At 38.1% G+C, this 26,487-nt stretch overlaps 1 protein-coding gene across 2 annotated transcripts; it reads left to right on the top strand.

Moving 5' to 3' along the window:
- The first annotated feature begins 90 nt into the window (after nt 1-90).
- On the top strand, nt 91-26,487 carry cops2 (COP9 signalosome subunit 2). 2 transcript variants are annotated; one of them, XM_078427328.1, is made up of 14 exons: nt 91-242; nt 2,565-2,678; nt 6,965-7,042; nt 8,556-8,681; nt 12,845-12,934; nt 14,255-14,344; nt 14,495-14,572; nt 15,373-15,547; nt 17,051-17,229; nt 17,314-17,366; nt 19,758-19,855; nt 21,510-21,592; nt 22,802-22,860; nt 23,974-26,487. In XM_078427328.1, the coding sequence occupies exons 1-14, from the start codon at nt 189-191 to the stop codon at nt 24,116-24,118; spliced, it is 1,422 nt and encodes a 473-aa protein (XP_078283454.1). In that variant the 5' UTR covers nt 91-188; the 3' UTR covers nt 24,119-26,487. The 2 variants fall into 2 exon arrangements, with proteins under 2 accessions (XP_078283454.1, XP_078283455.1); XM_078427329.1 differs by having other exon boundaries at nt 12,848-12,934; nt 23,974-26,486.

The raw sequence follows: 26,487 nt of genomic DNA, 5'->3' as shown, positions 1-26,487 counted from the left end.
AATATAACACCCCCTCCATCCTTTTGCAGTTTGTTTTTGGTTATTGTTTTAAAATCCCGCCCCGAAGCCCAGCACAGGCCCCGCTTCCGCCTGGTTGCTAGGGCGGGTGTCACAGGCAGCAGCTTCCCCCGGTCGGCGCCGGGGGCTGGTGAGGGGCGCGCACACACACACGCCAAGCTACTCCCAAGATGTCTGACATGGAGGATGACTTTATGTGCGATGATGAGGAGGACTACGACTTGGTATGGCTCTCGTGTCCGCGGTTTGCCGCGTAGAATTAGATCCCGTTTTCCTTTGGAGATAGTTGCTGGCGGCTGCGAGTGGAGAGGCCGGGTTTTACCCTTCCTTCTGCAACAGGAGCTGCCTGTGTGTGGGTGACCGAGCTCCACAACATTTCAACCTTTCTAACCTGCAGGCGGAATCTCAGTACGAATTAAAACACAGCTGGGATTGTTCTGCCCTTCATTTCTTTCAAATCCATACCATCCCGGGCGGTGTTTTAGTTGCTGATTCGCAGATATCTAGTAACCTTGTGAGCCAGGCCTAGCCCGCCGGGTTAGGCCGAAATAGATTGGGCCTATTCTCGTTTCAAGAGACCCCATAGTTCAAAATTATCTCACGGTGTCTCTTATACGATTGCTGTTAATTCTAATTATGTAGGTTCCAGTACGGAAATTGTGAGTCCCAAGGTGTCAGTTGATTTAGGGCCTCAATCTACCTGAACATAAATAATGTACTGTGTCTTTTATACAATTGTCATTAGTTCCATTCATATTGGTTCTAGTACCAAAATTGTGAATCGCCAATGCCATCTCATTTAGGGCCTCCTAATTTGCCTTAACATAAATTATGTACTGCAACAAACTCTGAATACTTACACTGAAATTGTAATGACTAAGCTTATGGTGTTAGTCTGTAATGTTTTGAAACTGTAGCTTTCTGTCATACATTTTTGTCATATTTATCAAAATGTGTATTTGTCTGTTACTTATGTGTACTATCACATATTCTTTTGAAATCAAGATTAAGCAGTTAATTAAAATTAAATCAAATGGGACTTGAATGTAACCTTTCAATGTTTCTATCATTTCAATTTAAATCAAGCGCATTTTGCCTTCATATAATTGATCGTTTTGCAAAATAATAGTAGTCAGATTTATGAAAACACGAATCTTAATAAATTTGAACAGCGTTAATACTTCTATTGACAGTCACTGAATTTTAGGGAAATGTACTCGAACTAGGATGGTGCAAGCCTTATTGACAGAAAAGCAATTTAGTAGTTAATCCATTGATGGAGATTATTGTTTATGACATAATCTGTTGAAATCACCACTGTCACAATTCACTTTATGTATATATAGATAAGTTTTGAAAGTCCTAATTCAGGATACACTTTCTATGTTATTGAGGGTGTAAAATTTAGTAAACATGCAATAGTGTCACAGTTTGGCAGAATCAAATGTTTAATCCAAAACCGGTACAATCTATGAAATTTGCTGCAGATACAATTTTCATAAAATACTCTTAAAATGTAGCCACTTTGACATCCGTCTCTGTGCCGCTCATTTCAAAACACTGAAATGTTTCTGATGGTTTTTTTAAATTTAAATGGCTTCTATGTGAATATCTGGGGAGAAAATAATTGTATTCTAGGTTTTGTTGTGTAATAATGCAAATTTTTAAAGGAACTGCCAGTATTTCATTTTTTGCATTTCACCAGGGGTTCTTTTACAAAGGATTATCACTAATGTTCTTTCATCCATTCTTTATTTGAATGGAATACCGTTCACTCATTAGTTGGCAAATTTATTTAAATCATTAATCAATGTGCAGTTTCAGGAAGCTGAATCAGTAAAGGTACTATATAGTTGTTACTCATTGGTGGTTCTGTTATCTTTCTATTTTCACTTTCTAGTGTCATCAGATGAATGTACTTTCTTGCAAAATCCATTTCCACGTTATTATAGATACACTGAGGAAAATTGTAATCCTGTGCAAGAAGGAACTGCAGATGCTGGTTTACACTTAAAATAGACACAAAATGAATTCAATTGAATTTAATACTTTATTGTCACATGTGACAAAGTCACTGTGAAATTCTTTGCTTACATACCCAAAGTATGCAAATAGTCACCTCTTGGTGCTTACAAAATGTTGGAGTAACTCAGTGGGTCAGGTAGCATCTCTGGAGAAAAGGAATAGGTGATGTTTTGGATCGTGTCTGATAACATTAAGATACTCTTTAAGCATAGTGACTTTTGACGTCCAAGTCTCTTCAGCCCTTCGGGTCTGATGAAGAGACTTGAAAGTAAAAAAAGGTCATGTATTCCTTTCTCCAGAAATGCTGCCTGACTCGCTGTTTACTCCAGCATTTTGAGTCTAAAAATGTAATCCTAACTTGTTTGAATGTTGAAGCAGAGAGCTGTTAGTGACAACACTTTGTCATAAGGAGCCGTCAATTTATAGTTATTTACAGTTAGTTATTTCACATCCTGTAATCTCAAAATGGTTTTCCAAATATTTTGGTTGGACATGAATTATTGCATTTTTTTAAATGTCAGGAATATTCTGAAGACAGCAACTCTGAGCCAAATGTGGATTTGGAAAATCAGTACTACAATTCCAAAGCGTTGAAGGAGGATGATCCTAAAGCAGCGCTTAGTAGCTTCCAGAAGGTAAAATATTTATAGGAATATACATTCTAATCCAAGCGAGCATTTCAACACTATATTTTATCAAATGCTAAGGATGATAATTTTATGTACTTGTTGAAAAAAAATGGTTCTATCATTCTGAAATCGTAGAATGTCACAGCACTGAAATGGGTTATTTGAGTGATCAGATCTGCACTGAACTTCTATTTTTCGTGAGACATTTTAGCAAAATTTAGTGATTTCATTTCCCATGCCCTTTGTTAAATTATTTTGGAGAGAATTAGATGTATCTGGAAAAAGGGCAATTGAACAAATTTGTTCAAACAACAGTTTATGATTAGTATTTCTATATTCTATTTTCATTGTCATTTTTATTATATTGAATTTATACTTTAATTTTGCGATCCTTTCACCAACCAGTTTCCGCAATCTATCAATATTTGGTTTACTGTCACTGTCATCTTAAAATTCATTGGGTCTCTACTTTATTTGCTTAAATGGTAAAAGGAACACAGGATTTGAAATCCATGTAATGTGGCTAAGAATCAATCTTGAATATTTGTGTTTGCTTTAATGTCCCTGGAATAATGAGGTCCAAAATTTGCAATATTCTTGTAGACTTTAGAGAGATAGTGTGGAAACAGGCCCTGTGGCCCACCGAGTCCGCACCGACCAGCAATCATCATCTATACCAGCACTGTTCCACACGCTAGGGACAATTTACAGAAGCCAGTTAACCTACAAAACTGTATATCTCTGGAATGTGGTAGGAAACCGGAGCACCCGGAGAAAACCCACACAGTCATAGGGAGAATGTACAAATTCCATAAATACAGCACCCGTAGTCAGGATCGAACCTGGGTCTCTGCCGCCGTTGCTGTCGCTGTAAGGCAGCAGCTTTACCGCTGCACCACTGTGCATACATCAACTAATTCTTAGCACCCAGGTCATGTAATTTATTTAATACTCTATACCACCAGACATAAATCAAATTGTCTTTCTCTTTATTGAACAGACTCTATATCTGATGCCATTAAAATGAGTTATAAATTTGCATACCAAAATCCCTCTTGTCCCTATTAAATAATAGCACTGCTTTGTTTTCCCTATTGTATTTTTTAAAATGTTATTTTTCTATATTAAGCTGCTTCTGTCAACTTCTGTCAACTATCAGCCCATCCTCTTGCAGTCTTTTTATCAATCTTTTCATGACTATCATTCCCCTCCTCTGATTTGTGTTATTTAGCATATCTTTTCATGTACATCCCACTGGACATTTATCTCTGCGAGTCATAGTTAAATACATGGTAGCTGGAATTTAAATTTACTTTGCCCAGTTGAGAAATCAGTAGAGAGTACACAATTGATCTGAAGTAAATGTTACTCTTAATTTATACATTTAGTAAGAGCAGTACGCAGACTCCTTAATTGATAATTCAAAATATAATCTAGTAAATAGGATTTTATTTCATTTAGGTAATTTCCCATCATTTGTAGTTTATGGTCACTGCCATATTAGATTAGTTTTGGAGGAACCTGTTGCTACCTCATTAAAGGTAGACACAAAATGCTGGAGTAACTCAGCAGGTCAGGCAGCATCTCGGGAGAGAAGGAATAGGTGACGTTTCGGGTCGAGACCATTCTGTTTTGTGTGAAAAGTTAATACAGTTCCAGTTTCTGCTCATGAGTTTTTTTTGCAGGTTACAAAATTATGGTTCTTATTTAATGAAGATATAAAAGTGCAGTTTCTGTTGACAATTTCTTAAACGATTCCCCCGTGCATGAAATTCATGAGACTTACTGGTCATGAATATTTATTTATCACCAGCAATTTGAAAAATGAGAACATCCTGCTGGTTGTCACCTCAGCAGTTGATTCAATTTAAATATCTGCCTGGCTGTTCTCAAAATATTACTTCTATCTGTGAAAACGTGCTATTCACATGGCAAACTGCTTGTTTTTCTCTCCAATAAAATAACTAAATTGGAGTTACATGATGTAATGCAACCGGTACATCTAAAGTATTGAAAAGTTATTTAAACATTTTAATTATTATTTTGTGAAATCCATGTATTGTGAATTAATAGGCAACCACGTAAATTCCCCTCTTCAGTAATGTTAGCCCATTGCCTTGAATCAATATACGCAGGAAATAATATGTTTGAGTTGAATATTACCCTAAAAGATGTTTGTTTAAAATGATTAATAATTCCATTCGGATTCAAATACCAATGAAAAAATCAAGTGCTTGACAAAATTGGCGGCACGGTGGCGTAGCGGTAGAGTTGCTGCCTTACAGCGAATGCAGCACTGGAGACTCAGGTTCGATCCTGACTACGGGCGCCGTCTGTATGGAGTTTGTACGTTCTCCCCGTGACCTGCGTGGGTTTTCTCCGAGATCTTCGGTTTCCTCCCACACACCAAAGACGTACAGGTATGTAGGTTAATTGGCTGGGCAAATGTAAAAAATTGTCCCTAGTGTGTGTAGGATAGTGTTAATGTGCGGGGATCGCTGGGCGGCGCGGACCCGGTGGACCGAAGGGCCTGTTTCCATGCTGTATCTCTAAATCTAAATCTAAAATTAATTAACCCCCTAGACTTTGTCAATTTTAGGAGAACATATCCTGATGCTCACTCATCATCAGCAATGAATCCGCTTCAGGTGTATTGCCAACGTCAAAATGGAAGCAGAATACAGTATAATCACCCAAAATTCACCACGGAATTGTTATATTTTAAAGGAGTTAACATGTAAAAGTAAATGGAATCTGGAGTCAGGATCTGATCTGATTCTCTAGCAAAACATATTTTGCTTTAGTGTCATTTCAGACTGTCCTGTTGATGTGTTAATTTCGTGTAGAATGATAGTTGCTTAGTGCTTCTGCCGAATCAGAGTTCTGCTGAAGTTAGATTGTAGATTAAATAGGATATACAACATTTTAGTATGATAATGCGTCATTCCATTTTGTTAATGCTGTAAATCCCATGAAAATTACAGCATATTTCAAATAACCTCATACTTAAAAGCAAATGATATTTTTACAATGCAGGTAACTTTGAATGTGAAGAATTGTGGAATGAACAATCAAGGAACGGTTACCTTTTTTTTCAAATGGGACAAAGAACTGTATAGCGTGTAAAAAGGCCCTTTGGTCTATTACTCTGCATTGACCATGATGCCAAACTAACTAATATGGTCTGTAGAAGGGTCTCGACCCAAAACGTCACCTATTCCTTTTCTCCAGAGATGCTATGTGAACCATTGAGTTACTCTAGCTTTTTGTGTCTATAACCAATCTGACTTATCCCATTTGCCTGGACAGTCTGCATCCCCCTATTCCCTGCCTGTTCATGTTTTATCTAAATGTCATTTAACCATTGTTATTATATTTGTGTCCAACACCTCCACTGGCCGTGCGTTCTCACCAGCACACCTATCACACTCTGTGTAAAACAAAACTCGTCTTGCATATCTCATTTAAACACGCCCTCTGATACTTCTGCTCTGGAAACAAACTCTGACCCCTCTATCTATATCTCTTTTAATTTTAGACACTTCCATCAAGTTATCTATTAGCTTACAACGCTCCAGTGGAAACAATCAATGCTTTTTGCAACCTCTCCTTGCACCTAATGCAGTGTCATTCAGGCAACATCCCGATGAAGCACTTTTGCACCCTTTCCAAAGCCTTCACATCCTCCCTACATTGTGGTGATCAGAAGTGCACACAATATTCCAAATGTGTCATAACCAAAGTTTTATATAGCTGCAACACGATTTTCCAACTTTTATACGCAGTGTCACACCCAATGAAGGCTAAATGTGCTATGCGTATTCTTTACCACTCTATACACTTATGTTGCCACTTTTCAGGAGCTTTGGACTTGCCCTCTTTTAGTCTGTACATCTATGCTCAAGCATCTTGCCATTACTGTGTACTTTCCTCTTGCATTTGACCTCCGAAAATGCATGATGTCACATTTCCCCGGACCAACCTCCATTTGCCATTTCTCTACCCAAATTTCCAAATGATTTGTATTCTGCTAGATCCTTTTGACAACCTTCCCTGACTGTCAATTTGCATGTTAAGTGCAAACTTACTCATCAGATCATCTACATTTTCTGCCAAATAATTTATAAATATTGCAAACAGTGATCCTTATGGAACATTCCTGGTGATAGACCTCCAGTCAAAAGACCATTCCTCCATCACTACACTCTGTCTTCTATGACTCTGCTAATTTTGAATCCAACTCGCCACAGACCCCATGTGACTCAAAAGGCTAAACTTTTTTTTCTGCGCAGGTATTGGAACTGGAAGGTGAAAAGGGAGAATGGGGATTTAAAGCACTCAAACAGATGATTAAAATCAACTTTAAGCTGGTAAGAATATGCATAGAATAATATTTTAACATAGTACATAGAACAGTACGGCACAAGAACAGGCCCTTCGGCCCACAATGTCTGTGGTGAACATGATGCCAAGACCATCACTTATCTACCTGCATATACCCCACATCCCTTCATTCCCTACATAGAAAAACAGGTGCAGGAGTAAGCCATTTGGCCCTTCGAGCCAGCACCGCCATTCAATATGATCATGGTTGATCATCTAAAATCAGTACCCTGTTCCTGCTTTTTCCCCAATATCCCCACATATTCATATGCCCATCCGAAAGTTTTTTAAATGCCACTAACGTGCCTGCTTCAACCACCACCCCCGGCAGCCCGTTCCAGGCACTCACTGCCCTCTGTGTAAAAAAAAATCTTGCCCCACACGTCTTCTTTAAACTTTGCTCCCTTCACTATAAAGCCATACCCTCTATTATGTGACTATTTCCCTTCCTGGGGGAAAAGATGCATGTTCAAGTGCTTATGCACTGTAATGAAGAATATTTTTGAATTTCAAAGAGAAGTAAATGCTAAGTATTATTTTGCTAAGTATTATTATTTTGTCAATACAGGGGATGACTATTGTCCAGACTCTCAACAGGGTCTTCCATTTAAATACTAACTACAGGAGCATTTGACGGACTGCTTGTTCTACAGCTTGTTCTACTCACTTCCTAACACCTCAAAACAAGAAACTAAGTCCTCATGATTGGCATCCCACCCACCACCCTAAACATTCATTCCCTTTCAGTTTAGTTTATTATTGTCACGTATACCGAGGTACAGTGAAAAGCTTTTTGTTACGTGCTTTCCAGTCAGAGAAAAGACTATACATAATTACAATCAAGCCGTCCACAGTGTACAGATACATGATATAACATTTAGTACAAGATAAAGTCCTATTAAAGATAGTACCAAGTTCTCCAATAAGGTTGATGGAAGGTCTGGACTGTTCTCTCGCAGATGAGAGGACAGTTCAGGTCACTTTCCTCATTGTGGTTGTAATATGTACTGTCTACAGAATGCACTAAACTTACTTTCCAAGATTCCATCAACAGCATATCCCAAACCTGTACATTAAGTAGGACAAAGAAGTGTGGGCCAAGGGGCCTGTTATTGTGCTGTACTGTTCTAATAGCAGTGTGTCCAGATTAGCGCCACCACTCCAGGTCCTCTCTATGTCTCGCGCCTTTTTGACTGGGAAATGCATCCATTTATATCACTGGGCTTAAATCCCAGACCTTGCTCTTCAACAGCACCATGGGAATACCCTCCCGAAAGGATCGCAGTGGTTCAAGAAGGCACCTTACTGTCACTTTTAAAGGGCAGTTAAGGATAAGCGTGAAACACGGGCTGTGTCATGGGTGCCCAGATCCCAGATTTAATGGAGTGCTTTTGATGACACGTTTCTTCGTACATGTTCAACTCTTTGATTCTAAATGTTTAATTATAAATATGGTCAATTAAAGACACAAATGGAAGATAATTGGGGCTTAATCCACAGGGTAACTATCCAGAAATGATGAACAGATATAAGCAGCTACTAACATACATCAGGAGTGCAGTTACAAGAAATTATTCGGAGAAATCAATCAACTCCATCCTTGATTATATATCCACTTCTAAACAGGTATGCTTTTAAAATTCATCTGCAAAGAACTTTGTTATTAACTTATCATTTCATAATGGGGTAATATTCCAATGAAATCAAGGTGGATCTCTTGGCAGATTAACCTACAACTGGGAAGTGTACCCTTCTGCTCATTTGAGTGCTAGTGGAAGTCACGAACACTGAACGGGTGACTACATTATAATAGGTCAGCGCAAACCTGTGAACGTCTCCCATGCTGGGAAATGTAATTGATGAATCAACACCAGGTTATCCTGCACAACCAAAGCTGGCCCATCGAGCAGATTAAATGTGTAGGAAGGAACTGCAGATTCAGGTTACACCGAAGATGGACACAAAATACTGGAGTAACTCAGTGGGACAGGCAGCATCTCTGCAGAAAAGGAATAGGTGATGTTTCGGGTCGAGATCCTTCTTCAGTCTGAAGAAGGGTCTCGGCCTGAAATGTCACTGAATCCTTCTCTCCAGAGATGCTGCCTGTCCCACTGAGTTACTCTGGCATTTTGTGCCTATCTTCTCGCCCATTGAAGTGTGTGGGAGAAATTAACAGCAGGAGAAAGATTTAGATTTTAATTACTTTTAAACATATGTACATGATTTTAATTCTTACATTTTAAACCGATCCGGAGTGATTTTGAATGTTTGTGAATGTCAATTGGGCTCTCCAGTTATCAATGCTGTTCTGACAACACACTTGCCCAAGACCACATCAGTGCACTGGAAGCCAGCTTCCCTGGAGAAGACTGTGCCCAGGACTGTGCTGGAAGAAACAACCTGGTTCAGTGTTCAAACAGCAGGTGGCAGTGAAAGAACTCTTTTTGAATCCACAGCTGTAACAATGTTGTGGAGAGAGAAAACAAAATTACAGAATGTAAATATGCTGCTTGTCAAACCCAAACCTTAAATCCATACTTCAAGAAGTGTGAAAGTGTAAATATTCATAAATACATTTTTATGTTGGGTCTGTAAGGCTGGCAGGCATGCTGGCAGGGTGAACTGTATTGCTAGATTGTGAGAGACAGAGAGGCCACAATTTAAAGTTGTTTAGACAAGAAGAAAAGGCTTCGGGTTCTCGCAGTTTATGAGTTGCAGAACGTGCATGAACTGTCAAATAAAGAGATTAAACCTTGTACTCAATAACCTGGAGTGAAAAAACATGCTGGATATGAGGCACTGCACAGAAGCATAACCTGAGAAACAGCACCATGCCAAAGAGCTATGTACAAGGCCAGATACCAGTAGACTGAAAAACAAATGGGTATTGGATTAGAAAGGATGAATAAAGTGACATGAATTTGGTACCTACATTTATTTAATGCATAGACACCAGTTGAATACCTGCTGAAGCTATACCTACTCGTGGTGGGTTCGAAGGAGTCACGAATTGCCAAGAATGCAGAGTTCCAGGGGATGAGGCCATGTGCAACAAAATAATGGTGATGCTGGTTATAACTTGGACTTTGGTAGTTAATGTAGATCGGGGCGTTAAGCTGAAAGTTTTACATGTAGTTAAATTCATGGGTTAGGTCGATTAGCCAGGTGAACACTGGAATAGTTCATAGGGGAGTCAGCAAAAGTATGGATAAGGAACCATGTTGCAAGTATGAGAGAGATGGTTGATGAAGAGAAAATTTGGCTTTAGAAAGAGCATTCGGATGCTAACAGTATAGTTTAATCTGAGTTAGTGCTGGGAGAAGGTGGATGAATCTGTACCAGGTTTTGGAGTTCGATGCAGCCACTGAAGATGAGGTTTATGTGACGTGAGCATTTAGTATCAGGATTTTGAGTCTCATCGAAAGCCAAGAATGTAATAGTGATTACATTTCACATTACATATGTATGCTGCAGGATCCAACTAGTGAATGCGCTAACAGTTGTTTATTTTTGCTGCTTGGTATTATTTTCTTTGACATTTGATGCAAGTAAATCTGTACTTCCCAAATCACCTTTTTAAAATCAGAAAACTGAGTTCAATCATCAAATAACACTTGCACCTGTCACTGAAATATATCATCAGTTGGATTTTTTTTTCCTTTTTCACCTTGTTGTTTTGTTTGGCCATCAGTACATCATGCAAACAATTGAAGATAACCTCTGAGCTAATGTTGCTTAGCAAAAAAAGTGAGGTGATGATGTCCCATGTCTCAAGATGGGGAGTAGCTGCTCTGACCATTAAAATTTGTCTCTTTAATCGGAACACTTTCCCTTCATGTATTTAACAGATTAAACCTTGTTTCAGATTGTTTGAAAATGGGCAGAAAGTTTAAAGGGTTGAACTTGTATTTTGTTAGAATACCCCAATGCCTTTCTTCTGTTGGGATATTATTGTACATTGCTGTTCCGCGATGACTTGCTGGAACATATGCACACACAGGTATGGTCATCAGTGATGTACGGCAGCGTTTAATCCATTGACTCTCTGAAAGAGTAGCGATTTAGGGGAAGGTCTGGAGGATGCTACATCAAGAGCATGAATCAGAAGATTTACACTGTGAAAGCCACTTAGCCCATCATGTCTATGGCATTCAAAAGAAGAGCTATAATCCCACCTTCCAGCAGGAGACCCTCTGGCAGGGTCATCATTCAATGAATATGTATGTTTAATCTCCTCAAATGTTAAAAGCAGATTGATAGCTTAATTTATCTAATTTAACCAAATCCTACTTGTGTCCTTGAATTTTGGTATGCCTTCTGTTTAGCATAGTAATTGCATGTCCCATCGTGTTTATTTTGATCTTCTGCAATGTGTCAATGATAAAGGCAAACATGAGAATTTAGTATTAATTGAGCACTTCAGTTTGCCACTGGAATGCCAACTCTTCTGTGTTATGCCTCTTAGAATCTGCTATATTGCTATATGTTCCAGAGGTTCACAAACTTGATCTTTCTGTAATACTTTTGCATGCAGGTTTCAAAAGATAACTAATTTCTTTGTCTTTAATGATCCTTGAGTTCATGGTCCAATTTTGCAGTCCTTCTCCTCTGACAGGCAAATTTTATGTATGGAAAGGGAAAGATTATTTTGCATAGTTTATAGCCAAGCCACACTTTTAATATCGTCACATGTAATAGAGGAAGATGTGGAGCTGCTTATATTTTAGAGCAAGTTGTGCAAACATCAGTTATATATGAAATAGAAGGAGAAATATCCGAGGAATACCAGGAGATCTCTCTGTACTTTGGTGCTGTTACATTATTTATATCCATGTAGGTTGGGGAGCGTTCACTTTAAATATCCCCTACTGAAAATGTGACACAAATGCTCACAACACTCCCCCAAAATCTCATGGGCATTTTTTAAACTGACTGCAAAGTCATGATGTACAGAACAGGTCACTACCAATGATCTGTAACAGGAAATGTAAAAAAAAAAGTAACCTGACAACTGCACCAACTAAAATTAATGTAATGTGAACAGCTTTAATCATGAATTGTGAAAGATGGTGAGAATTCAGTTCTCTGTAAATCTGGTGGCACTGTAGAGTGTGGTTTACCTCTTTAGAAAAGTTGCTCTTGGTGGCTTTTCTTTCTTTAGCCACCAGAGGAAAAATCATAGCTTCCAATCCAAATCTCTGCATCCACTGTAGAATTCCCCCCACTGCAATCAATACTCCTGCTTAGTACATGTACTATTTGACAGCATAAAACTGGTTTCATTTGAAGTGTATTAGATCGAGGTAGAATGGGTTTCCACTGTATTTTTTGCCTTGTTTATTTGACACAGACCCACAAAAATCCCCATCAGCCCTTTTCCTCCACAAAACTCCAAGTTTCATAACTTGCTGTGGTGAGGCTATTAAGTTGGAAACATCCACTTGGTATTCCCTAAGAATAGGAGAATGATAAAAGGGAAGCAGTCTAGGAATCTTTAATGTACTTTATTCCAGTCTTATTTCTCTTTCGATTTAGTTTTGCCTGCTTTTATGTTTTATTTGCTTTTCATTTTTATTTCTGATCTTGTGTTTATTTTAATGTGATGTCTTCCCCCTCTGAACCTGTTTTCTTTAATTATTTTTCTTTTTTTTTTGCCACATTACTTTTTCTTCCCATTTTAACATCTTTCTGTCCTTTTCATATTTTTATTTCTATCTCCTTCTTACCCGTCCCTTTTTTTTCCCCCTTACCTGCCCTCTCTGGAACCTGTTACAACTACCTTGGTCAAGCAGCAGAAGTCGATGAAGAGGCAGGGTAGCAGCGGGGGAATCGCAGAAACGGACCTGAAAGCTTGCTTTGGCGGGGAAGCTGAATCAAAGGTCAGAAAAAGATTTGCATAATGTCAGTAGGGATAGATGTGGACGAAACTGTAACATCGGTGTTTGCTTTTGCTGGTGCGGGTGGTGATGTGGTTAAGTAAATCAGTTACTTCAATCTGGTATCATTCATCTAATTAACCTGGCAATAAGTACAGGTATAAATTTATGGAAATGGCAGGATTGTAAGCACATTTGAACTTTCTACCATTTCAAGGTAATGTAAATCATGTATAATTTCCAAGATGTGTGTTGTTGAGGAAGCCTCAAGGCCTCTGGTCCCATAGTTATCTAATTATAAAAATGTTGGTAATACAGAAGGCTAATTGATGGAAACAAATTAACTAAAGTAATATTCTATAGGCTTTCATTTCTACTTTTGAGACCCATTGCCCTTCATAGTGCAGAACATTTTGCAGGAAACACTGGCTCTTCCAACAATGTCTTTGGTTCAGTGTCATATTATTCAGATCTAAACTGAATAAAAATAATTTTCTACTGTTGAGGAAGCTGTTTGTTAATATTAAAGTCAGAAGTAAATTGTTCTTAACTTAAAACAAATTAAATTTGGTGCACTTTCAGCCTCACGACCATACTTCTATGATCATGAAAAGCGAACTGTCTGTGGCTGCTGAGTTTGGGATTCATTTTGCAAAACTTTGGAATGGCAGTGAATAACACTGAATAATGTCAATACAGGCCTTCCCCGGATTACAAACACCCGACTTATGGACAGCCCTGAATATGAACGAGCTCCCACAATATTATTAAATACAAAATTCTGATATACCTTCATACGTTCATTGCTGTGAGCGGCAGAACTAGCTTCCCCTCTCTCTCTCTCTCTCTCCCTCTCCAGTTTTAGTAATGGTTATTTCTTATCATTCTTGCGTGCTTTTAATGCCATTCATTACAATAGTTACGGTATCATGTGATTGTTGTGACTTTTCCGACTGAAATTGTCTCATGTATGTCTGTAAATACAGAATCGATTTATTACCTGGGGACGGCATGCAGATGTAAAAGTAAACTGTGGCCAAAAAAAATAATAGATATTTCTGGTGGGTAAAGGGGTAAGGGCACCAAATAGAAAATAGCTTCAGGCCCAGTATAACACCTCTTTTCATTTTATTCCTTAATATTAATAATGGTCAGTTTTACAGACCCAATGTAAACATATGATCCACTCTTATGGTTGCAAATATTTCAGATTTCTGCTTGTGGTCCAAATCGAATCACTCTCAGTACTTTAAAGTGGATAATGACCACTTTCAAAAAGCCACACTGGGGGGAATTGCAACTCTTTGCATGTTTATTTTTCAGATGGACTTATTGCAAGAATTTTATGAAACGACCCTTGATGCTTTAAAAGATGCAAAAAATGACCGATTATGGTTTAAGACAAACACAAAGGTAACCCTTTTATTTGTTGAATTGTATTCTAATCAGCTTACCATCCAGCCTTTGATAACTATTGTGAATGATGCTCAATTGATTACCGTATATTTGAAGGGCCGAATGGCCTCCTCCTGCACCTATTGTCTATTGTCTATTTGTTTTCAGCTTGGCAAGCTATATTTGGAAAGGGAAGAGTTTGGGAAATTGCAGAAAATATTACGCCAACTCCACCAGTCATGCCAGGTATTCTGATTTTACTTGAAAAAATATTGTTAATACATCAACATTAGGACATTAAAGGGACAGATTATATAACAGGGTTTTGTTGAGAATAACCTTGTGATGTCCATGGAAGAAGCAAGTGACCTAATTTACCCTACAGTAAAACTCAGATGATCTGGAACGATAGGGTCAGACATATTGCCTCAAAAGTGTCACAAATGTTAGTGAGGGTCTAAACAAGAAATTGGTTATTATGAAGGCAATGCCTGTAAGCATTTAACTTTTAAAGGCTCGTGGAGTCAATTTGCACTTGGCAAGTTCCGTGAAACAGCAATGAGATAAATGACCAGGGATGATTTAAAGTACAGCACAGAAACAGGCCCTTCAACCCAACTTGTCCAGGCCAACTCAATTTGACCCGTATCCCTCCAAAAGCTTCTTACTGATGGAACACAGTGAGATTTGTGCACAGATTTGCTGTCCTGTCCAAAACAATATACTGTACTGGCATTGGATGAAGTTCATAAAAATACCAAACTAATTCCAGGGATGAGAGAATTATCCTATCTAATTAGATCTCTGGAGGTTGAGGGGAGACCTGATAGTAGTATATGAAAATTATAAGAGGCATAGATAGGGTTGACATTCTGAATCTTTTTCTCAGGATAGAAATATCAAAGATTAGAGGGCATAACTTTAATATGAGAGGGGGAAATTTTAAAGATGTATGATCATATTGCACAGTGGGTCAGGGTCAAGGTGGTCTACTCCTGCTATCTTTTTATGTTTTTGTGTCCCAAATTTATTTCATTATTTCATAGACTGATGATGGTGAGGACGATTTGAAGAAAGGGACACAACTTTTAGAAATTTATGCTCTGGAGATCCAAATGTATACCGCACAAAAGAATAATAAAAAATTAAAAGCACTATATGAGCAGTCCTTGCACATCAAATCTGCTATTCCTCATCCACTTATCATGGGTGTCATTAGAGGTGAGTGTTCACACAACAGAATTTTTGAGAATTACTGTGATTTTGTTTTGATGGGGAATAAATTAATTTTATGGGCACGCCCACAAGGTTTTCTGGACTTTTAAATGTTGCAAAAGCAAGAACTGTTAATGTTCAGTTAAATAATACTTCTACAAATATTCCCATCTTTGCTGTTCCTTTGTGAAGTTTTAGTACAGTTAGATAATATGTCAACAAAGATAGACACAAAAAGCTGGAATAACTCAGCGGGTCAAGCAGCATCTCTGGAGAAAAGGAATAGATGACGTTTCAGGTCGAGACCCTTCTTCAGACTGCGAGTCAGGGGAGAGGGAAATGTGAGATATGAAAAGGTCCATGGAACAAATGAATGAAAGTTATGCAAAAGGACACATCAAAGCCAGAAACGATGATCAAGGAAAGGTGGAGCCCACTATGGTCCACTGCTGGCTGTGGAGAAGGTGATAACTAGAGATACAATCAGTGAAACTCAGCAGAACGACAGTGAAACTAGTATGGTAACTCGGGTGAAGGAGGGATGGGGAGAGAGGAGATACAAGGGTTACTTGAAGTTAGAGAAATCAATATTCATACCGCTGGTTTGTAAGCTGCCCAAGCAAAATCTGAGGTGTTATTGCGTTTGACCTCACTCTGACAATGGAGGAAGCCCAGGACAGAAAGGTCAGTATACGAATGAGACAAGGAGGCAAAGTGTCCATTTATTATTACACATATGATCACTTGTTACATTTTGATGCTGGAACATATCTTTGCTGTAAAATGTAGAAAAGTGAGGATGATTAAAGTTAAATACTGAATGAAATGTTCTCATTCCCAAACGTAAATTTCCTGTTATCAGACAATTTGCATATATATCTCTGAGAATCAAGTAACGGAACATGATTGTCTTATTTTGTGAAATACTCGTTGATAATTTCGTTGTTAATGCTAACTAATAGGGACGTTTCAGTAATATGACTTTGTAATGAAAGGCTGATGTGTTAACCCTTGACTGTTTAAAACAGGTTTATAATTCTTAGTTCTTAATCGAGTGGAGTAGGTTCACTATTTTGAATGGGAAATTGATAGGAATATTGAAATCACTAGCTTCTGGTCAAGGAAAGAACAGCATTGCCTTTCTTTGTCTTGTGGGCATCTGGTCTGATTTCTGAGGTATAACTAGACCTTAATTTTTTTTGGATATATATACATTGATTGCCATTTTGGGGCTTAATTTGCGCATGCTTTCTGTCCTTAATCCATTCTTTGAACCAGTCTACCACCATTCTTGGTTGGTGGTATATCAGTGTAAAAGATTTTGCAAACCGGTCTTGGGTATTGAAAAGTTACCAATTCCAAAAGTCCTTGCAACCCATCTACTGCACTGCAAACTACAATACTACAGATTTTGTTATCACTATATCTCTTTAGAACCTGAATTTCAAATCCATGACTGGATGCCAATTTCCGCCTGTTTTTTGAAAGTGTGTCTATAATTTATTGCAGAATGTGGAGGTAAGATGCACTTAAGAGAAGGAGAGTTTGAAAAGGCCCACACCGACTTCTTTGAGGCATTCAAGAATTATGATGAATCGGGAAGCCCGAGACGTACCACTTGCCTGAAATACTTGGTATTGGCTAACATGCTGATGAAGTCAGGAATTAATCCCTTTGATTCTCAGGAGGTAAAGTGATAAATTAGATTTCAGTCAGTCTTGAACTTTGGTGCAGCATTTTATCACAGTACTTATTTATTCTATTTTCATCAGGCCAAACCCTACAAAAATGACCCAGAGATACTTGCAATGACAAATTTAGTAAGGTAAGTCAAACTGTGCATAAATGTGTCATTTTCCTGAGTACTGTGTTTGATTTGCAAGCCAAAATCATTGAATTTAGAGACTTCATGTAAAAGACAATTTAGACCAGGTCCACTGCCAATTTTCCAGCCCCCTTCATTCCAGAGCCTTGCTGGATCACCCATTTTGCCAGACCAACCGAGGTCACGGCCTCTGACAGAAGTCGAATGGAACCAGAATGAACTCGGCTGTAATGAAGGCTGCTGGGGATACTCTCTTAAGGAGATTGATTGAAAGATACAGCATGGAAGCAGGGTCATTGAATCCACATCAACATTCGATCACATGTTCATACTAGTTTTATGTTTTCCCACTTTCACATCCACTCCCTACACACCAGGGGCCATTTAACCTATAAACTCGCACGATGTGGGAGAAAACCAAATCACCAGAAGGAAATCCACGTGGTTACATGGAGAGTGTGCAAACTCCACACAGACACCACCCAAAGTCAGGTTTGAACCCTGAATCCCTGGCGCTGTGAATCAGCTCTACCAGCTGCACCACCGTGCCACATTTAGTAAACTCAACAACAACAAAAAAGAACTGGTTGTAGTAGACTAGAACGATGTCGCAATGATAGGAAGTAATACAGTGGGATTGATAACAATACACATGACCGGTAATAAAGAATGCTTTAATGACAGTGCTTTTTTCATCTGCACAAGTCTCAGATGGAAATGTTGATGATGTTGAGAGAACAGGAAAGTCAACAGTGCAAAGGGGTGAAGCAAGGCAATTGGAAACAGCCAAATGACTGATACGCCGATAACACAGCAATGCCAGAGACTTGAGGGAGGCAGAGAGAGAGGGATCAAGCCCTCAATTAGCCAACATCAGATGTGGTGGAACGTACGAATGAATCAATAAACACCACGTCCCCCATCACAAGAGGACTGAGGGGGGATCTTATAGAAACATATAAAATTCTTAAGAGGTTGGAGAGGCTAGATGCGGGAAGATTGTTCCCGATGTTGGGGGAGTCCAGAACCAGGGGTCACAGCTTAAGGATAAGGGGGAAGTCTTTTAGGACCGAGATGAGAAAACATTTCTTCACACAGAGAGTGGTGAGTCTGTGGAATTCTCTGCCACAGAAGGTAGTTGAGGCCAGTTCATTGGCTATATTTAAGAGGGAGTTAGATGTGGCCCTTTTTGCTAAAGGGATCAGGGGGTATGGAGAGAAGGCAGGTACAGGCTACTGAGCTGAATGATCAGCCATGATCATATTGAATGGCGGTGCAGGCTCGAAGGGCCGAATGGCCTACTCCTGCACCTATTTTCTATGTTTCTAGGAGGCAATGGAATAGGGCATCTCGTATTGCTGTCAGGATAACTACTGAAGAGGCTTACTTGACGGAAGCAAGAGATGATGCCAAAGAGTTCATCACAAGCCATGCAGGATAAGAACAGGACAGCTCAATCTCAGACTCCAGGAGGACTGCAGTCAGATTAATCCCAAATGATGGTTCATCAACCCAAATATATGAAGAATTTTGTACTAACATGGAGACCAACTGGATAGTTACTTTGAGTGTTTTGTTTTTGTCCTTTGTATTTCTTAGGATAGATCTAATAGGTGTGGTTTATATAATATTGGGTTTGTTTCCCTTTTAAAAATTGCAGCATCTGACCAAGTGCTCTTTCACTGTACCTTGGTGCATGTGACAATAAAGTACAATTGAAGTATAACAATATTGAACCGTGCAGAGATAGTTTTCCTCTGGGATCTGCTACAGTCTCTCTAAATTCTTTTGTTTTAAAGCACTTGGTTTTTTTTTGAATTATCAGATATTCTCCATTATCTCAAACAGGACTAGCTATGATGGTCGGCATGGATGAGTTGGGCTGAAGGGCCTGTTTCCATGCTGTATGACTCTATGACTCTCAGTGAATGAAGAAAGCATGCTGAGAGGTGTTTAACCCATAGAGTGTATTACCACACCTTTAGGGCCTGATGTGAATGGCGTAATTAAAGTCCATCATAACAACAAAAGACAACACAATGACTGTTATACTAAGACCTTAAAATTGTTATTATACAGATACTCAAGATTTTTTTTGTTTTAAGTAATTTATATGAGGGAGGATCTGATTTCTACTCAAACTCTGGCATTTACAAATTATATTTTGCCTGTAATATAAAACAGATTAATTCCAGATACTGTTAATTTCTGGATATTCTCAATTTTAACAGGCAAGGGTCATTTAAATAAGCAAACGTGCTGAAACCTATGTGTCTTTTTACTATAATTGAATCATGGATTCTTTTTATTGCTTTTGATTTTGGAAAAATAAGAGTCGTTCAGAAAACACATGTTTGAAGAGAATTGAAATCAATGTATATTTTTCCTCAGTGCCTATCAAAATAATGACATCACTGAATTTGAGAAGATTCTGAAAACCAATCACAGTAACATCATGGATGATCCCTTTATAAGAGAGCACATAGAAGGTATGGGTCGCCTATCATAACTTATTATCTAGAGTGTAGTGTGCATGCATTTCAAAAACATATACTCTAAACTCTTCCTTCACATTATGTTTTTGGAAATATTTCTACGGTTGTAATTGCAAAGGTACCATGTTACATGAAAGTAAAGAATGAAATGCACTGATGATATTTCTGAAATCATTCAAATGCTTCAGTGTTCCACAGTTTGATATTGCCTATATTTTAAAAAATCCCATTATTTTCTTGGCTAATAAAATTTCATATGTTTGCATACATCTGACCAAAACCAAGTTAACTAATCAGTTGTAATGCTAAACAAATAGAACAATGTTGACTTAGACTAATTTTTTTAATTATGAGAATATATATTATAAAGACCTTTCCTTAATTTGACTTTCATTTGTACACTGTCCTCTTACCAAGTTTAATTAATATGTAGTAACCACATAAAGATTACACTCCAAAAAATGTCCCTCAGGGTATCCTCCTTGTATAAAGTCCTAAAAGCTTTACAATTGCACAATTCATTCTGCTTTCTTATCCTGCAGTACAGTACAGGTGATGTGTGTATGTAAAATAATTGTTAGCAGATTTATTCCATTAGACTGGAGAGAGCTAACATGGATATTATAGAGTCTCCTGCAGTTTTTAAATGTTAAAAACTCCAGTTTGTGGGGTACTGCAGGTGCACAATTGTTGCACCAATTTCCAAAGTTCAAATGCAAGGAAGTGTGTTCTCTGCAAAACTACAATACAATAAAGTTCATGATTATTCTGGAAAACTAGTTGTAGCAGTTAAACCAGTTTCTATTTCAGATCCAAATGATTAGTGTTTAAAATCATGTTGAAGAAGGGTTTTGGCCCGAAACGTCACACATCCATGTCGTCCAGAGATGCTGCCTGATCCGCAGAGTTACTCCAGCACTTTGTTTCTTCCATTACAAAATGTTACTTCCAAAATTCCAGTGTTTGAAATGAAATTAAACACAGAGACGAAGGATTTGTGCTTTGGATTTTAAATTATAGATTCACTATGACCAAACATTTAAAATCCAAAACACTCCAAAATGTAAGCACACAGGTGAAGATCATCAGTGTATATTCTATATTTTTATTTAATCAAGTCATCAATTGAAATGTTACAACTGCAACAGGAAATGTTGGGAACAGAACTAATAGTGGGTAAACAAGCTGAATGATTGAGTTCCTAAAGATGCTGCCTATCCTTCGTGTTGCTACAAAAAAATAGCCGACATTTCAGATTTCTAGTGTTTGTGAATTGTTCTGTTATTGATAAATATCCTACAATTAGTTAGTGGTATTTGTTTCCTATCAAGTAGTCAAAAAATGATTGGATTTAGTATCTTCACACTACTTCTTTAGTTTTAGTCACTTTTAATACATTCTCCCTTTTATTTATTCAGCTGCCTTTAAAATCTGCAATAAAATCTCCACTCAACAACGATGAAGAATATTATCTTGCATGTTTATTATGGAGGGGGAAAAATATAGCCATTGTGTGTGTTTTGGTTAAATCTAATACTATATAACGTGCAGCTCAAATGCCTGTAACCTGCACTATATTAGGTGATTCTGTATTACCCCAGTATTATTTAACTTTGTTTTTTCCTCTTGATGGATTTTACCCCCACAGAACTATTGAGGAACATCAGAACCCAAGTCTTGATAAAATTAATAAAGCCTTACACTAGAATACATATACCATTTATTTCAAAGGTGAGTTCTTATTTTACAGTTGATATTTGTCAGCTTTCATCAAAACTCATTTGGTAAATGTGAAAATCCACAACAATTGGGTGTGGGGAGAGAGGAGTTGAGTGGAGCCGAGATCACTAGGCACACACACTAGCTCACTGAGGCTGGTAGGTGGCAGCTCTTCGCTTCATGGCTGTTTCTATGATCTCCGACGCACTGTTTCACTTCATTTGTGACTTTGGTAAGGTTTGGTTTGTGAATGCTTTTAGTTTAGTTTGGGGATACAGCATGGAAACAGGCCCTTTGGCCCACCGGGTCTGCATTGTGTCAAAGAATGTTAACATCAGAGAAGGGTACATAATATCCCTGGCTCCAAGTACCACAGACAAGAGTGTTTAATTGTCATGTGTAGCAGGAACAGAACAATGAAATTCTTATTTTGTTTAGAGTTTAGATATACAGCATGGAAACAGGCCCTTTGGCCCACCGAGTCTATGCCGACCAATGATACCCATACACTAATTCATTCCTATACACTAGGGACAATTTATAGAAGCCAAATAACCGACAAACCCGCACATCTTTGGAATGTGGAAGAAAACTGGAGCACCCGGGGAAAACCCTCAGGGAGAACATACAAACTCTGCACAGCCAGCACCTGTAGTTAGGATCGAACCCGGGTCTCTGGCGCTGTAAGGCAGCAACTCCACCACTGCGCCCAGTGTTCGCCCCTTATAAGTTTAGAAAAGATCATTTTAAGATTTAGATAAGTTTAAGAAATAAATTATTTTGCAACACAGAGACTGCCTCTAGTCATGCGATCTTCAACATTTTCATGCTTAATATTCAGTTAACCAAATTTCAATACTGTCTATTCCCAAACTGTTGTTGTAATCATCATTGTTGTTTTGATCATGTGTTCTGAATAAATTGGCCACAATTAAGTTACAAATCGCCCCCTTATTTTAATTGGAAATTTTAATTGCTAATTTTAATGGTCCATGGTGGTGAATGTTGATAAAACAGCGAACTGAACCATTGAGTAATTGAGAACATTTCCAAAATCAGCCTCTCCATTTAGAACTGATGGCTGACCACAGTTACTAGTGTGTTGGAATCACCTCATACCCTTGAGACATTGGATGGTTTGGGAGATAGGATTGTAAATGGTTACATGAAATTCAACCAATAATCTGTTATTCTGTTTAATCAATCCTGTTTTTGCCGTAGGAGTTGAACATAGACGTAGGAGATGTAGAGAGCTTGTTGGTGCAGTGCATACTGGACGAGTAAGTACCCTTACAATCCAATGCAATGAACATTGAATTCTCCAACCAAGCAATCCCACATCCCGATACGCGCCCCCCCCCCCCCATAAACAAACCCCTTCCGTCACCCGAAGAATCATCTCCAATGGGTTGCCTACCACTGACTTGAGGGCCTCCGGCATATAATTCCCTGCATTCTCTCTACTTCCCTTTGGAAGTAGAAATAACATTAGCTACTCCCTGGTCCCCAGGGACCTCACCTGTAGCTAGAGAAGCCGCAAAAATGTATGTCAAGGCTATCACAATTTCCTCTCTTGCCACCTTCAACAACCTGGGATAAAGCTCATCAGGTTCTTGGGATTTATCCACCTTAATGCTCATCAAGAGCCCCAATACGTCCTGTCTCTTAATTTCAACCTGTCGTTGCATATAAATATTCTCCACACTGATCTCATTGCATCTGGTTTCACCAAGGAGGACAAAGTACTAATTTAGTACCTCACACACATCCCCAGACTCCAAACACATAGTCCCTTCCTGAACTTTGAGCACTCCTACCCTCTCCCCAGTTACACTCTTGTTTTTGAAGTATGACGAAGGGTCTCGACCCGAAACGTCACCCATTCTCTCCAGAGACGCTAGCTGTCCCGCTGATTTAATCCAGCCTTTTGTGTCTAGCTTCGATTTAAACCAGCATCTGCAGTTTTTTCCTACACTCTTGTTGATAACGTGTGTATAAAAAGCTGAAGCCTTTTTATGGCCCCTTTTTATGGCTCCTTTCCTTATATTCCTTGAAGGCCCTGTCTGATTTCATCCTCTTAAATCTTTCGTGAGATTTTTTTCATTTGAAAGAAATGAAGAAGTTCCTTTTTTCCCTTTTTTCTTTTTGACCTCTGAACATCTGTGGTTCCCTTACATTACCATCATTGTCCCTCTTCCATGCCGGTTCTGAACTTCCATTAGCTATTGGCATGAGATTTACCTCATTTAAAATTAATTAAGTGGCACAAAGTTACCTCAATATAGTAACGTTATTTTAACATTCTGCATTTTATGTTGAACAGTAAGTAAATAAGACGATAATTAAACATTTCTATTCAACCTACTGAAGCAAATGTTTTGCTCTACTTGTAGCACTATTCATGGGCGGATCGACCAGGTCAACCAACTCCTTGAATTAGATCATCAGAAGAGAGGAGGAGCCCGATATACTGCATTAGATAAATGGACCAATCAGCTTAATACACTCAACCAAGCAGTTGTCAGCAAATTGGCTTGATGCAATTTAAGCTTCTACATTAAGATATTGCGATATGGAAAAGATGCAGTGATGTAAACCTTTAAAAACTGAGAATGGCTGAACTGCTGCTGTTGGTTGGCCCTGAAAACCACCAGAGCATTGGCAGAAGTGCTTTTTGATCAACTGGTTTGTGTTTTGTTGCTGCATTTGTCCCAAGACCACAGCTTTAATCTGAAGAAAACCAAACTGCTGCAGGATTTATGGTGTCTCGACATTGTGCCCTCCATCATAAGGGAATTGACGATCAGAGAGCTGTTTGTGTCATAATCTCAAAACAGACTCTTCACTTTGACATCTAAGTATTTTATCAGTTTAAACAAAAAAAAAACTCACTGAAATGTTAAACAAAACTTGCAATAATTTGATATGCGTACTAGTTTTTGAAGATGCATTCTTTCATGTACGATTTGGCATGTTTGCGTCTTTCTGCAAAATGTCATGTCAACTTTTAAGTTATGTGGCCCATGAGTTTTCTGTACCTGCAGTGTAGTAAAAAAAATAGACAGGAACCTTCTTCTGTGGCATAATGTCACATCAGGTTTAAAGCAGCAAAATAAAATACAGCTCAGAAATGGGAAATGCTGTAATTTTGGAGTGCTTCCATTTGTTTTTTTTTCTCTCAACAATTCATATGAAAACCATGTGCATATTCCATCTCTTTGGCCCCGGTAGATCTGCATATATTGTGAAATCGAGCATTCATTCAGACAAGACAGAGAGGTTTGTCAACAGAACAATAACTTAAGTTTACATTTTTGGTCTCGTTTCCAAGTAGTATATTAACTAACGAGTACATATAATTGAAAGCACATCATACTAGTAATTTACCTTCTGACATATACAAGATTTGGTGGTTTTGTGTGCCATAGTTCGTTCAACCTGTGCAAAGCTTTAATTGGCTGAGGCTGTTTGACTGCAATTATTCTTGAGGGTGCTGCCTGTGTGATTAGTCAAAATACAGCACTTTAATTTTGGATATTAAAAATGGCTTTGTTTTTAATGTCATACCGTTAAATCAGAAAAATAAACAAATTATCTCAATCGTTCAGTACTCAACATGTTGTTACCCCAGATGTGGTGAACAAATTTTCAGTTCTTCCATGTTTTCTAGTTAACATTGTTGCCTGAGTTATTAGGTTAAAAATCTCAACATGGCCATTTATTTCTTGGTTGTTTGTCTCAGCTGAAGAATTATCTTATTTTTTATATAGTCTCATTTGAGACTTCCATTTTTAATTTCTTTCCTAAACATTTCATTATTTCCATTGCATGCTTTGACCTATTTAAAATAAGGGGTCCTTTTCTACAGCAAAGTTTTACCTTTTACGTTGAACTGTGCTAAGCATGATGTATGCTACTGTTAATTTTGGTTATGCATTCCTGTTCCAATTAATTTAATGGAAGATAAATGTACATGATTACAAATTCAGATAGTTTATATATGATGTGGTAAATTTGCGAATGGATTTATTATACATGATGTATTTCATAACATGCTTGAGAGAACTTTCTATAAAGACAGCAGACTACTGACCTAGAATGATCTGCGCATTCCAGATCTTGGGCTCTACATTTATATTTTGTATTTAAAAGGTTTAATTTATCGTTTACAACCAAAAAGAAAATGCCCAAGCTGAAAGTTTTTTTTCTGGTATTTTCAGCAACATTAAAATTTATAATTTTATATTGAATGTTTAGCTTTGCATTAATAGTTTTCCAGCTAATTATATAAAGAGGGTGCCATGGCTGAACAAGAGAAACTCAGATTAATTTCCAATGATTTGCTTTTCATTAAAGAGAATGCCTTTCATTAAATCAAAACCATGCAAATGGTTTTGGTATCGTTTGCCGGCTTGCAGGCTTTGGTTCATCTAAGTGAGAATTTTCACCAAAAAATGAAATGGAACCTTGCAGAAGGAATGGGGAAAAACAATAGCTTCAGGTAACTTTTAAAGTAGGTGAGATGGAGATTAAATCACCAACAGCCTCCAAATCTGCAATTTAATGTCCTTTCCCGAAGACTGAATGCATGATTCTGCCTTCAGGCTCCGAACCGGTCGGTCTTTTGGCAAGAGCACTATGAGAGTGAAGGAACGAGTTGAGGTTTTAATATAACCTCAAGACTGTCAAGATACCCTAAACTGCACATAGGCAGATTGGAAGATATGATTAATCCAGTCACCCTAGTATACAAACTATAACATCAATGCAACAATAATCTTATTTCTAGATTATTCATTGCTTGGGGAAATGAATGGAAAAATAAATAGATTTCAGATAGATGTCTATTTGGGAAGTAGTCAATTCATGATTTTGTTAACAGCAAGCCTTTTAAAAATTACAATTGA

This window comes from Rhinoraja longicauda, chromosome 33, assembly GCF_053455715.1.
Source record: "Rhinoraja longicauda isolate Sanriku21f chromosome 33, sRhiLon1.1, whole genome shotgun sequence".
Lineage (NCBI taxonomy): Eukaryota > Metazoa > Chordata > Chondrichthyes > Rajiformes > Arhynchobatidae > Rhinoraja > Rhinoraja longicauda.
This window is presented reverse-complemented; position numbering and strand designations above follow the sequence as displayed.